Raw genomic sequence first — 13,299 nt, 5'->3', positions numbered from 1 at the left:
GGCTCACCAGGGAGCTGCTCTTCCAGTTTCCAGCACTCCCGTCTGCCCAAAGACTGGTTGGCCAGCGCGCATGTGCGTGCTGGAATCCGAAAGAGCAACAGGCAATGGCTGGCCTGCCCGGAGAGATGGTTCTGTGTGCCACTTCCGGCATGTGTGCCATAGGTTCGCCATCACTGATCTAATCTGTTCAATCATTATACACTATATTGCCAAAGGTATTCGCTCACCCATCCAAATAATCAGAATAAGGTGTTCCAATCCCTTCCATGGCTACAGGTGTATAAAATCAAGTACCTAGGCATGCAGACTGTTTTTACCAACATTTTTGAAAGAATGGGTCGCTCTCAGGAGCTCAGTGAATTCCAGTGTGGAACTGTGATAGGATGCTACCTGTGCAACAAATCCAGTCGTGACATTTCCTCGCTCCTAAATATTCCAGTCAACTGTCAGCTGTGTAATAAGAACGTGGAAGTGTTTGGGAACGACAGCAACTCAGCCACGAAGTGGTAGGCCACGTAAACTCGTCCAACATCAGTGTGTGACCTCACAAATGCGCTTCTGGAAGAATGGTCAAAAATTCCCATAAACACACTCCTGAACCTTGTGGACAGCCTTCCCAGAAGAGTTGAAGCTGTTATAGCTGCAAAGGGTGGACCGACGTCATATTGAACCCTATGGATTAGGAATGGGATGTCACTTTGAGGTGGCAGGCTGAACCAAGGTAGGCCTCAAGCCTGAACCAAACTAGAGTTTCATGATATTAAGCCTTAACTGTTCATATATAGAAATTGCAAAGTCTGCTTTTAAAATATGGTGTGGTTGACACGGGTTAGAAGGAAGTCTGCACATGAAATCTGCTGCAGCAAAGTATCTATTTTAATCTATCTGCTGGCTTGACTGAAAATCCGTTTGGTAGACATATATTGTCAATTCCTCAAAATACGAGCTACGCTGCTCCGTTAGCTGACGGGTATGTCATGTATACTTCCTGTAACTTCCTGTAACTCAAGGGCAAATCTTGAGGGGTGTTTCCAAATTTAACAGATGGCTTTAGCTGAAAGTGATAAACTATGTAAGGAAGTTCCTGAATTTCATTCAAGGTTCAGGCCATTTATTCTTTGCTATGAACCTGCGCAAATAAACTATTCCTTCCCTGAAGAGCTGGCTTACGTGTCTTGTTTTTTCTACAACTTACAGTAAGTTCATAGGCAGGTGAGCGAATACTTTTGGCAATATAGTGTATTTAAGGTCTAATGATTGCTGGTAATAAGTTCATATACTGTTTGGTATGAATTGTGTATAGCCAAAATTATGCTATATTTTGAGTGTAGCGTTTGGGTCCAAATCCAAATATCCTTAAAGAAGTGAAAACCAAAACGTGTAGCCATTAATTTCAAGGTTGGCTTCAAGCTTAAGATGGACCTTAGTCGCCTGCTTTCTAATTTATTAATTAATTAAATTATATGCCACCCGTTTCTGTCCCAAAGGTGCTTTTTCAAGGAACAAGTGGACTTCCTGGTTTTTCTTTGAAGGCCTTTTTACTTCGCTTCTTCAAAGAAAAACCAGAAAGTCCAGTTGCCTCTTTGAAAAAACTTTTGGGACCACCATGACCTGGATGACTGAGAATCTCCATAGATACCTGTTGTGGCCCAGCAGGAGCCGTTGGCCACCAGGTGGTGGCAGAGCATTGGATCAGAGGAAGTGTTCAGGGAAACACTTGGGAGTTGTTGCAGGATGCACCCCGTCAAAGGGTTACTCATGGAAGGAACAACTGAGTACTTACAGGAGATGACTGTGAGCAGCTGTTGCTCATTGGGATCCTCTCCTGAGTATAAAGAGACTGCTGGTGCCACAACCTGGTTGCAGAAGTCAACGTTCCGTTCCTGTTCTAGTGTTTGTTCTTGTTCACGTTCGCACATCGAGAGAAGCTAACTTGGATAAGTGGCTTGCAGTGTTTTGTGAGTTATAGGACTTTTGCCAGAGCAATTATCTTTGTTTATTTGGGCTTGCAGCCAACAAGAGCTTGGACTGATTAAAAGAAACCTTTTTAGTTACGTGGCTTTTGGCTTTCGTTCCTGGATGGAGAAGTGGGGGTCAGAACAGACACCCATCTCAGTGTTGCAGTGATTTTAAAGCTTTCTGGTGGCCACATTTTCATTCTCAATCATAGGTTTCCTAAAATGCAGTTCTGTAAGCTGTTACTTAATCTGCGCATCGTAGCTCCTTCAGTATGATTTTAAGAGCCTTTGTCATCTTAGACCTAGATACAATACAAATATATCTCAATGACATTTCTTTTCTACTGTGTGCCTGGGATACTGCCTTTATTTTACTCCCAGCCACTATATGAAAAAAAGAAGAAGCTTTAGGTTGTCCTTATTCTTACATCCTCTAAGGGCAGCCTCAAAATTACCTTGGCTTGAAGTCAACGGATTGCAGTTAACTTGGCACAGTTATATAGCAGCTGGGAATAGAGGCAAGATTAGCATTGGCAATAAGGATAGCAAATTTCACAACCATAGTTTTCTGCTCACTCAAGACTCGCTGTCTCAGTTTAGGGGAGTACCATGACTTCCAACATGTTTAGAAGCCTTTTTACAATTTGGAATTGTGGAAATATGGGGTTTTAGAATGGGGGATCGCTTCATTTGAACATCCTCCTCCAGTAGCTGTGGCCCACCTCTTTTTTTACTTGAATGCTCAAAAGTCAGAACTAGAGAAAGAATACTCTGAGATGGGAGCTGAGGACATCTTCCAAGTTTACAATTACATAAAAGGTAAATGTTTCCCTTGCCCGCTTGTGCCCAACTCTAAGGGGCAGTGCTAATCTCCCTTTCTTAGCCAAGGGAGCCAGCGTTATTCCGTGGTCATGTGGCCAGGATGACTATATGAAGGACACGGAAAGGCTGTTAATTTCCAACGGAAGTGGTACCTACCGTATTTTTCAGACTATAAGAAGCACCGGAGTATAAGACACACCATGATTTTGAAGAGGTAATTTTTTAAAAAAAAATTTGTGCACTCTGCAGGCCTCTCAAACCCGCTGCACGCCTCGTTTTTTGCACACAAAAAAAAAGAAAGAAAGAAAGAAAAAAGAAAAGGGGGAGGGCATGCAGAGCTTTAGGAGGCTTGTAGAGTCCTCCTAGGGGCTGGGGGGGGGTGAGGAAAAAAACGGTCCATTTTTTTGCAAAAAAAAAGGGGCTTGCAGAGGCTTTGGGAAGCTTGTAGAGGGGTCCTGGGGGCTGGGGAGGGCACAAACAGCCTGGTTTTTGCTTGCTTTTGCCCTCCCCAGCCCCCCAGGAGCACTTTGCAAGCCTCCCAAACTCTCTGCACATCCATTTTTGCAAAGGGGGTAGGTTTTAGGTAGGCCAAAAATGCTGTATTCAGTGTATAAGACGCACCCAGATTTTCACCCTCCTTTTCTTATACTCCTAAAAATACGGTATTTATCTACTTGCATTTTGTATGCTTTCAAACTGGTAGGTGGGCAGGAGCTGGGTCAAGTAATGGGGGCTCATCCCATCAGCAGGATAGCTCAGCGGCTAAAGACGCTGAGCTTGTCAGTTTTCCAGTTGCCAAACAATCTATGCTGTCAAACAGGCATGGCTACAATGGGGATCATCACAAACCCTTGTTCATGACCAGAGCATTACAATCACATATGTATGTTCATCTGAACACTTAAATTAAGATTTTTAATGAACTGCTTCATCTTTTGATGAAAATAGGCTGGTTTTTGGATGAAGATGAGCATGAACCTAAATTGCAGGTCAATCTCGGACAGTTAAAAAGTAGCATCAGAGGGAGTATTCTACTGGCTTGGACTGGTTCACCCAAAACAGTAGCGGAAATCACCGGTGGCCCCACCCCCTTACCCCGGCTCAGTAAATTCACTTACCCGGAAGGTAAGTGAATACCACTCTTGAGTATCATGGGAGCTACAATCCACCGCCTTTAAGATCATAAATTTGCCTCCTTCTGGTGTAGAGATTGCAGTTGAGCATTTAATAATGACAAAAATAGAGAGCTTGTAACACAGGAAAGACACTGCAGTGGTAATGTCTAATCCAACAATGAATGAGGATATAACCCGACACTGAATGAGACAGAATGCCAGGGAGGGGAAAATCCAGATTTTATTGGCGTGAGGTGCTACACCACCTCCTAGGCACTGAACTAGAGGGCACCTTATGTGCTACATGAGACATAGAGAGAGTTAGGAACATACCACGTGGGGTGCAATGGCTACACCCAGAGTCCTAGAGTCAACTCAGCTATGCAGCAAGAGAGGCATCAGCACAAGGGTAGCAATCACAACTTGAAGCCAAAGTACTGGAGTACCTGCTCCATGGGGACAGCACTTCCGGTTACTCTTCCCCAGGCCCAGCTGAAGGAACGTCGCCGTCTTTCATAAATAAGAGACAATCTATGTTACCAAACAGGCTTGACCAGAAGGTGAGTGAAGCTGTGTCCCGAGCTTTGCGATGACTTCATTGCAAATGGATCTCCCAAACTCAATCAATTCAGGTCATCTCTTACCCCCCTTTTTGGGGGACGATGAATAGTGGGATGCTATATATGAGTCTTACTTATACGGCAATCACGACCTGCAAAGTAGCTGAGCCACAGAAAGGGGAGGGAAGATCTTCAAGCTAGAGAGCTTCAACAAAACCAAAATAAAAAAAATAAAATGACAGTATTGTTGTGGTTTATTGGCTTTATATTCTATTGCAGTGGAATATAAGTAAATAACCAAAAAGGAAGAGGGTAGAATTGGAGCGTTTTGTTTTATGAGGCAATCGTGCAGCCGCTTCAATCAGAGTTCCCCCAGACCAAGCTCAAATTCCCAATCCTGTTCCTTTGGAAAGCTATGCCAGCCGCGTGAAACCTACTTCCCCCCCCCCCCCCGGCCTGGCAGTCAGAGCCGCTAAACTGCTTGACCCCTTGCCTCGCCTACAGAACAGACTGCTCTGGTCTCTGAGCTACTTGATGCTTTGCAGAGATGAAATGAATTTATTTGCAGAACGGCAAAAGGAAAAGTCACCGCAGCAGGCCTCTACGTTGGCAATAAAGCTCTATCTCGCTGCTCCCTCCTCGCATGCGAATGCTGTCGTCAACAGGCACTTTTGAGTCCTCCTTGGTGCTGTGCGGGGGAAACCTTCTCATAGCAATAATCAATCAGACCTCTTCCTGTAAGCTCAGGGCCTCCACTGCACCGCTGGGGCCTTGTGCCACTCCTCCAATCAGAAACAGCAGGTTGGGTGCCTCCAAGCTAGCACAAGAGCAGCGTCCGGTAGGCATAGGGGGCAAAGGCTCCCATTTCTTCTTAGCCAGGTTAAATCCTTCCGCAGATCCCAGAGGACTTGACTGGTTCCCTAGAAGGAGAAGAAGGAGAGAGAATGATGGGTGAGCTGACTGGCAACTTCCTTTACCCAAAGAAGAATTGGCTGGCATTTGTCTCCGATTGCAGTGCCACACACTAAAGGCCTCATAAAATCACACACTCTGTTAATTAAAAGAGAACTGCGCAATTGAATTCTACCAAGCCAAATATCTCCCAGAATATATCTACTGCCAGGCATGTCTTGCTGCTGAAGCGAAGGATTTGACAGGATGCGGAGTGCTTTGGAACGCGAGAGATTTCTGCAAGCCTGGAGCCAAAATTAAAGCCGGAAATGGTGCCGAGAGATCTGGGCTCACTTTCTCACAGTAGATCCCATTGCCAATGCCACCGGCCCTGCCTGCTGTAATTTTCTCAGTGAAAGCCAGCAAGACAGTGCCGAGGGATTCAGGCTGTGTATTTTCTAGCTTCTGTTTCAAATTGGATCTTTTTGCATTTATTTATTTCTTTCACATAAAGGTAACGGTTCCTCTCGCACATCTGTGCTAGACGTTCCTGACTCTAGGGGGTGGTGCTCATCTCCGTTTCAAAGCCGAAGAGCCAGCGCTGTCTGAAGACTTCTCCATGGTCATGTGGCAGGCATGACTAAATGCCGAAGGCACACGGAACACTGTTACCTTCCCACTAAAGATGGTTCCTATTTTTCTACCTGCATTTTTACATGCTTTCGAACTGTTAGGTTGGCAGAAGCTGGGACAAGTAACGGGAGCTCACTCTGTTACGCGGAGCTAGGGATTCGAACCACCGAACTGCCGATCTTTCTGAAAAGCAGGTTAGTGGGGTGGGGAGGGAATGGGGATTTTACAGTATCCTTCCCCTGAAGTGTGGGGGGGACTGGAGATTTTACAGTATCCTTCCCCTGAAGTGGGAGGGGGGAATAGGGATTTTACAGTATCCTTCCCCTGAAGTGGGAGGGGGGTGTGAATGGAGATTTTACAGTATCCTTCCCCTGGAGTGGGGGGAGGGAATGGAGATTTTACAGTATCCTTCCCCTGAAGTGGGGAGGGAATGGGGATTTTACAGTATCCTTCCCCTGAAGTGGGAGGGGGGAATGGGGATTTTACAGTATCCTTCCCCTGAAGTGGGAGGGGGGAATGGGGATTTTACAGTATTCTTCCCCTGAAGTGTGTGTGTGGGGTGGTGAATGGAGATTTTACAGTATCCTTCCCCTGAAGTGGGGGGGGGGTGAATGGAGATTTTACAGTATCCTTCCCCTGAAGTGGGAGGGGGGAATGGGGATTTTACAGTATCCTTCCCCTGAAGTGGGGGGGGGGTGAATGGAGATTTTACAGTATCCTTCCCCTGGAGTGTGGGGGGGAATGGAGATTTTACAGTATCCTTCCCCTGAAATGGGAGGGGGGAATAGGGATTTTACAGTATCCTTCCCCTGAAGTGGGAGGGGGGAATGGGGATTTTACACTATCCTTGCCCTGCCACTCCCACCAAGCCACGCCACACCCACAGAACTGGTAGTAAATATTTTTGAATCCCACCACTGATCTCTTACCAGGCAATATTCAGAACAGCACATATTCCAAATCTACTTTCCCTCACTGCTTAAGTAATTCAGAAAAATGCTGCGGGCGGAATGCCAGGCAAGACAAGACCTTCTGACTTGTGTTGAATGCAGGAAGGTTAATGGATGCTGAAGAATAGGACTAAAATGGAAGTGGCTAGGGCCTTTGCTGCATCATATCGTTGTGATGGTCGGCATTAGCAGAGGAAAAATAATGGTCTTACTCCTAATCCGCTTGTTTCCCCCCCTCCCCCCTGAAGCCATCTCTTGCCCTTCGCTAGCTTTTGTCCAACCAATTTCTTAATAGTTTTTCCCAAGGGGGGAAAAAAGTTGTTAGGAAGAATGGATTTGCAGAAGTGCCACACGGGAGAATGATGAAGCATCTGCTCCTGATACTCCCAGGCCTGGTCTTACGTCTACCTTGAGTAACAGCATCCTTTCTTGTCCTTCCAAATGAGTTTGCATCCAGAGATCTTTGTACCATATTTGCCAAATGACCTAGTTTTCACCTAACTGATTCTGATTCTGTTTGCTGATCCAGCTGGAAACATGTCCTTCTCCCCCCCCTTCCTCCTTCCCGCTTTGAATCTACATTAAAAACACAGCCAAGCCATTCCAGGACAACTATTTATACAATTCTCTTGATTACCAGAGAAGAGTAAAACCTCTAAACGTTAAAGAAACTCTGTGAGCAAAACTGCCTTAGCCTCTGTGTTCACAAAGGTGTATCACTCTTCTGATTTTCAAGCAACAGGGCCAACACCAGAATCCACACTCGGTTATCACCTTGATTGACAAGCCCAGCCCGTTTCCTCTTTTGTAGAACATGTCTCCAAACAAAGAAATCCATCAGAAACAAAATTTGGACCACTGCACATCCAAAAATGACTTGAAGAATGACCTATTACTCAACCTCAGCTTCATGTTAGCTATATGCAGTGAATCTTCAACTTACAACCACAATTGGGAACAGAATTTTCCTGGCTAAGCAAGGCAGTTGTTAAATGAGTTGCATTCGATGTGATGACATTTTTCCTCACAACATTCGGTTGTTAACCGAATCATACAGTAGTGAAGCAAATATGGCTTTTCGCACTGACTTTTTGTCAGCCCTGAAGCAGGCCTGACTGAGGCCATTTTGGGACTTTAGCACTGACACATCAGAGAAGAGGGCTGGGGTGGGTGGGGATAGAGATAATTGGGGTGTTGTAGCCGAAACAAAAGGCTTTCTCGTAGCAACCAAGGACATTCCTGCAGGTACTTGGAAGGAGGGGACAGGAATCACCTAGCAACTGGACAGTATACTGATTGGACCATATGACTGTTTTGAGAAAGTGACATATTTAGAGTCAGTTTTCACCAGCCTGTGGCAATATGACATATCCAATAAATTTAATTCTTTGAGGAATTTGCCTGCCTCAGAATTTTGTTTGCTGTGGCTTTGTTACTATGTTACTAGAAGACCTCCAAGGTCCCTTCCAACCAGTGGTGGGTTGCACTTACCTTCACTACGGGTATGCTTGATCATGTGTACACACATTCTGTTCGCTCGTGCGCCTGACTCATGCTATGCGTGCGTGCACAATCCACCACCCCTGCGACAACCATCTGATTGTCGGAGATCGCGCAGGCGCCGGATGCTGTGCGCGTGTGCGCAATTCGCCTTTTGCCATAAAAAATGGTATAGAGTGCGAGCAGGTGGGCGGGCCAAATGAGCCACCGTACCGGCTCACTCTCAGCTGCTCCAGGCCACTACAGGTTCAGCCGAACCGGCAGCAACCCACCTCTGCTTCCAACTCTGTTATACTGTTACTATTAAACCTTAATTTATAGCACTGATGGTGTTACCTAGTTGGGTAATGAAGTGTCTGCATGAAAACAATGAAGCTCACAGAGCACCAAGGACCCCTTCCCATCACAACTTTCAGAATATATTTCTTCATGCCATCTCCTGTATGTCAAGGACAGCCCAGAGATGTATTCCAGTTCTCCCTCCTTTCTCTTATTCAGAATCAAATTGCTCCAGAGAAGCCACATCAGACACATTGCCTTACATCATTCCAGTATTGATCACTTAGTCTGAATTTTGCTCTTAGGGCATTATCTAACCATTCCTAATTAAATACATTTGCTTACAAAAATCTTCTTTTCTCCTTGGTGAAATGGCGGGCAGACTTGATGAAATGTGGGTAGAATTAGCCTGCAATAGTGTGGCACAGTGGTTAGAATGAAGTATTGCAGGCTAATTCTGTCCCCAGTCAGGGGTTTGATCCTGACCATCTCAAGGTTGACTCAGCCTTCCATCCTTTCGAGGTCAGTAAAATGAGGACCCAGATAGTTGGGGGCAATATGCTGACATTGTAAATCATCCAGAGAGTGCTGTAAAGCTCTACAAAGCGGTATATAAGTATAACTGTTATTGTTAAGGGCTATCACTGTTTCTCCAAGGAATTAACTAAGATTCCAGATTATGGATGTACTTCACTGTGCAGTCCAAGGGTTTTTTTCTCTCTGCAAGCTCCTTTGATAAGATAATGATACTTTTAGTTGGATTTCTCTGATGTAAGTCTATAGAAGCTCAAGTAAAAGGATATATGCAGCAAATCTAGGCTATTGCTATCCCAAGAAATCTCAACTCTTAAAAGATTTGGCTCCTTTTAAATTTCAGCCAAGTCTTTATTTTTAGAAGCAACATTCTCAAATACTTTCTGCACGATTCCTTGATAAATATGCTCAGTTGGAAACTGTAGCTGATTTTATCCTTCTGCCTAGCTGGAGTCAAGTGTTATTCATGTGCACAATAATTGGAAATTTTCAGAGATTTAAAGGAGCCTTGGAAAGGGATATATCCTTTCCCACACGTATGAATCAAACTGGATTCCTACACAAGTAAGCCAGCAATTATAGTTCCTATTAATATTATGATCACTGTTTGTGGAGGTAAATATATAAAATATATAACACAAAGTGTATGGCAAGGTTTTAGAAGCAGATGCTCATTGTCACAGTTTAGTTTCTTTCCTTGGGAAGACAGACTGATGAAATAGTAAGAACTTCCAAAATAAATCAAATGTGAAAAATATAGGCTCATCAGCTGTGACTGCCACAAGTGGTCCAATCAAATCTTCTATTCTCTTTACCTAGACTAGGTTCCAGTCCTTCAAAGTCTTTCCAGAAAATTCCCCGAGATCCTTGAAACAGAGATGTCAAATGCTAAAACAGGGCGTAAAAGTGTAAAGCCTTTGTTATGTCACTAAAGTGGCACTTTCTTTTTCTTTTTTTTTAACTTGCTGCAGAGTCAGCATTTGCTGTGCCGAAGCTGTTATTAACATACCCTGCACAATAGCGTAGAAAAATTAAGAGACATTGTTTTGGCTAGAATAGAAAATTAGAGAAAAACAGTTGAATATCAAAGTCGTTTTTAATTTTTTTTTAAAAAAAACTAGGTTTTCAAAATGAGTAAGGATCTGTTAGACAAATAAGAAATGAGTGAGGTATTTGAATGAGATAAGGTAAAGGTAAATGTTCCCCTCGCACATATATGCTCGTTGTTCCTGACTCTAGGGGGCAGTGCTCATCTCCGTTTCAAAGCCGAAGAGCCAGCACTGTCCGAAGACGTCTCCGTGGTCATGTGGCTGGCATGACTAAACGCCAAAGGCACACGGAATGCTGTTACCCTCCCACCAAAGGTGGTTCCTATTTTTTCTACATGCATTTTTACATGCTTTCGAACTGCTAGGTTGGCAGAAGCTGAGACAAGTAACGGGAGCTCACTCCGTTACACGACGCTAGGGATTCGAACCGTGGAACTGCCGATCTTCTGATCGACAAACTCATCCTCTTAGCCACTGAGTCACCACATCCCTTTTGAATGAGATAGGTAGGGCTTATTTATTTTAAGGATCTAAAATATTCCCCAGCTCAGAAGAGCAATGGAAACCATCTCACATGTTAAGCCAGGATTCCCAGATCGGCAACACTCACCAAGGCCACCAGCTACTACCACACGTCCACCAAGGTGTCCAGCTACAAAGTCAGCCCTTTTGTCTCTCATCCGGATGGCCCGGCTCAGCCGACTCCAAGACCCTAATTGGAAAATTGGAGAGAGTAAGAATTTAGCTTCATCGAAAGATAACAAGGGCAATAGGCAGTGAATAACCATTCATGTAATGATGGCTTGAGGTTACGGTGGCCTTGTAAAAAGTAATTTATGACCCGTCCTCGAAGTCACAACCATCACATACACAGATAGCCATGGGACTGCTCCTTGGGTGTTTGGCAAACTGCTCATATTTATGACGGTTGCAGCATCTTGTGGTCATGTGATCGCGATTTGTAACCTTCCCCATTAGCTTCTGACAAACCAAATCAATTAGGGAAGCTAGATTTGCTTAATGACCACATGATTCACTTATCAACCACGTGACTCAATTAATTGCAGTGAGTCACGACAACAGTGGTGGGATACAACCGGTACGCCCCATTCTGGTACGGTGCTCTGGAGGGCCCACCCACCTTCCCGCTCTCCTTACCGCTATTTGAGCTGATCGGGGCATTTGCGCACACACACAGAGCATACAGCGCCTGCGTGACACTCCTCCGAGCAGTGGGTACGCATGCGCGTGCTGTGCATGTGCTTGGTGGGTGCCCAGCCCCGTTGCACTGTAACGGTTGCAATGGGATCCGGAACCCACCACTGCATAACGACCATGGTAAAAATGGTTGTAACTTTGGGGCCAGTGGTGTGATGGCTTGTGTAATGACAGCATTGCTTAGTGACCAATTGGGGTCGTAAATGAAAAACGATCTGTAGTTAGCGTTGACAAATAGAAGCACCGAGAACTCCTTTTTCTAAGTCTGGAAGCTCAGCAGGGGTGGATCTGGTTAATTCTTGACCGGGTAACCACCCCAAGGTCAAATGGTAAGCTACTCGCAGGTTTGCCAATAAGAATCTCATGATTGTATCAACAAAGTCCCCAAGAATTGAACTTGACTTGGAGACAACTTAAAAGGCATTTATAATGATTAACAAAACCTGAATTCAAAGATGGAATTTGACTGCTTGTTCTAACCTGGGTATGTGAAACTATGGAGTACAGATAGAGTCCTTGACCTACAACCATTTGTTTAATAATTGTTTAAAGTTACAATGGCACTGAAAGAGACGGCTTATGATTATTTTTCACATTTGCAACCTTTGCAGCATCCTCATTGTCATGTGAACAAAATTTGGACACTCGGCAATTAGCCTGACAGTTTCCATGTCTTGGGGTTATGTGATCCCTTTTGCGACCTTCTGACAAGCAAAGTCAATGGGGAAGGCAGATTCACTTAACCTTATTAGTAAATGAATAAAGTAACAACTACAGTGATATAGCAACTACAGCAAGAAAGATCTTAAAATGGGGCAAACTCACATAACAACTGTGTCACTTAACAATGAAACTTTTGAGCTCAACTATGGTTGTAAATGGCAAATCTAGACAGCATACTAAAAAGCAGAGACATCACCCTGCCAACAAAAGTGTGTATGATCAAGGCTATGGTTTTCCCAGTTGCAATGTATGGCTGTGAAAGTTGGACCATAAGAAAGTTGGACCATAAGGAAGCTGAGTGCCAAAGAATTGAGGCCTTTGAACTTTGATGCTGGAGAAGACTCCTGCGAGTCCCTTGGACTGCAAGGCCATCCAATTGGTCAGTCCTAGAGGAGATCAACCCTGACTGCTCTTTAGAAAGCCAGATCCTAAAGAGGAAACTTAAATACTTTGGCCACCTAAGGAGAAGGAAGGACTCACTGGAGAAGAGCCTAATGCTGGGAAAGACTGAGGGCAAAAGAAGAATGGGCAGCAGAGAATGAGGTGGCTGGATGGAGTCACCAAAGCAGTAAGCGTGAGCTTAAATGGACCCCAGAGGATGGTAGAGGACAGGAAGGCCTGGAGGCCTGGTAGTGGCCTGGTAGTGGATCTGGCTATTTGAGAGACCGCCTTCTGCCGATTACCTCCCTCCGTCCCATCAGATCGCATAGAGTAGGCCTCCTCCGAATTCCATCCGCCAGTCAGTGCCGACTGGCGACTACGCGGAGGAGAGCCTTCTCGGTTGCAGCTCCGACGCTTTGGAACGATCTCCCCGTGGAGATTCGCACCCTCACCACCGTCCAGACCTTCCGCACAGCCCTCAAGATCTGGCTATCCCGTCAGGCCTGGGGATAAGACTTTACTTTCGCCCCTCCCGAATGTTGAATGAATGTTGGGTTTTTACTGCTAATTATTTTTATTCACATTTTCTTTTTGTGTTTTGTCCTGCACTCCCCCCCCCCCTATTATTGTAAGCCGCCCTGAGTCCCCTCAGGGAAAAGGGCAGCCTATAAATGCTTAATAAAAAA

At 44.9% G+C, this 13,299-nt stretch overlaps 1 protein-coding gene across 2 annotated transcripts in view; it reads right to left on the bottom strand.

The window, feature by feature from the left end:
* Positions 1-4,118: 4,118 nt before the first annotated feature.
* Positions 4,119-13,299, bottom strand: part of KLHDC8B (kelch domain containing 8B) — a 68,622-nt gene continuing 59,441 nt past the window's right edge. For both annotated transcript variants that reach the window (XM_032211809.1, XM_032211808.1), the window contains exons 5-6: positions 10,902-11,003; positions 4,119-5,375 (exon numbers count right to left, since the gene is read on the bottom strand). In XM_032211809.1, the coding sequence (XP_032067700.1) occupies positions 5,179-5,375; positions 10,902-11,003 (299 nt within the window). In that variant the 3' untranslated portion in view covers positions 4,119-5,178. The remainder of the gene's footprint in view (positions 5,376-10,901; positions 11,004-13,299) is intronic.

This window comes from Thamnophis elegans, chromosome 2, assembly GCF_009769535.1.
Source record: "Thamnophis elegans isolate rThaEle1 chromosome 2, rThaEle1.pri, whole genome shotgun sequence".
NCBI classification, from domain to species: domain Eukaryota; kingdom Metazoa; phylum Chordata; class Lepidosauria; order Squamata; family Colubridae; genus Thamnophis; species Thamnophis elegans.
Note: the sequence above shows the minus strand (reverse complement) of the source record. Positions and strands in the feature narration are given on the sequence as shown.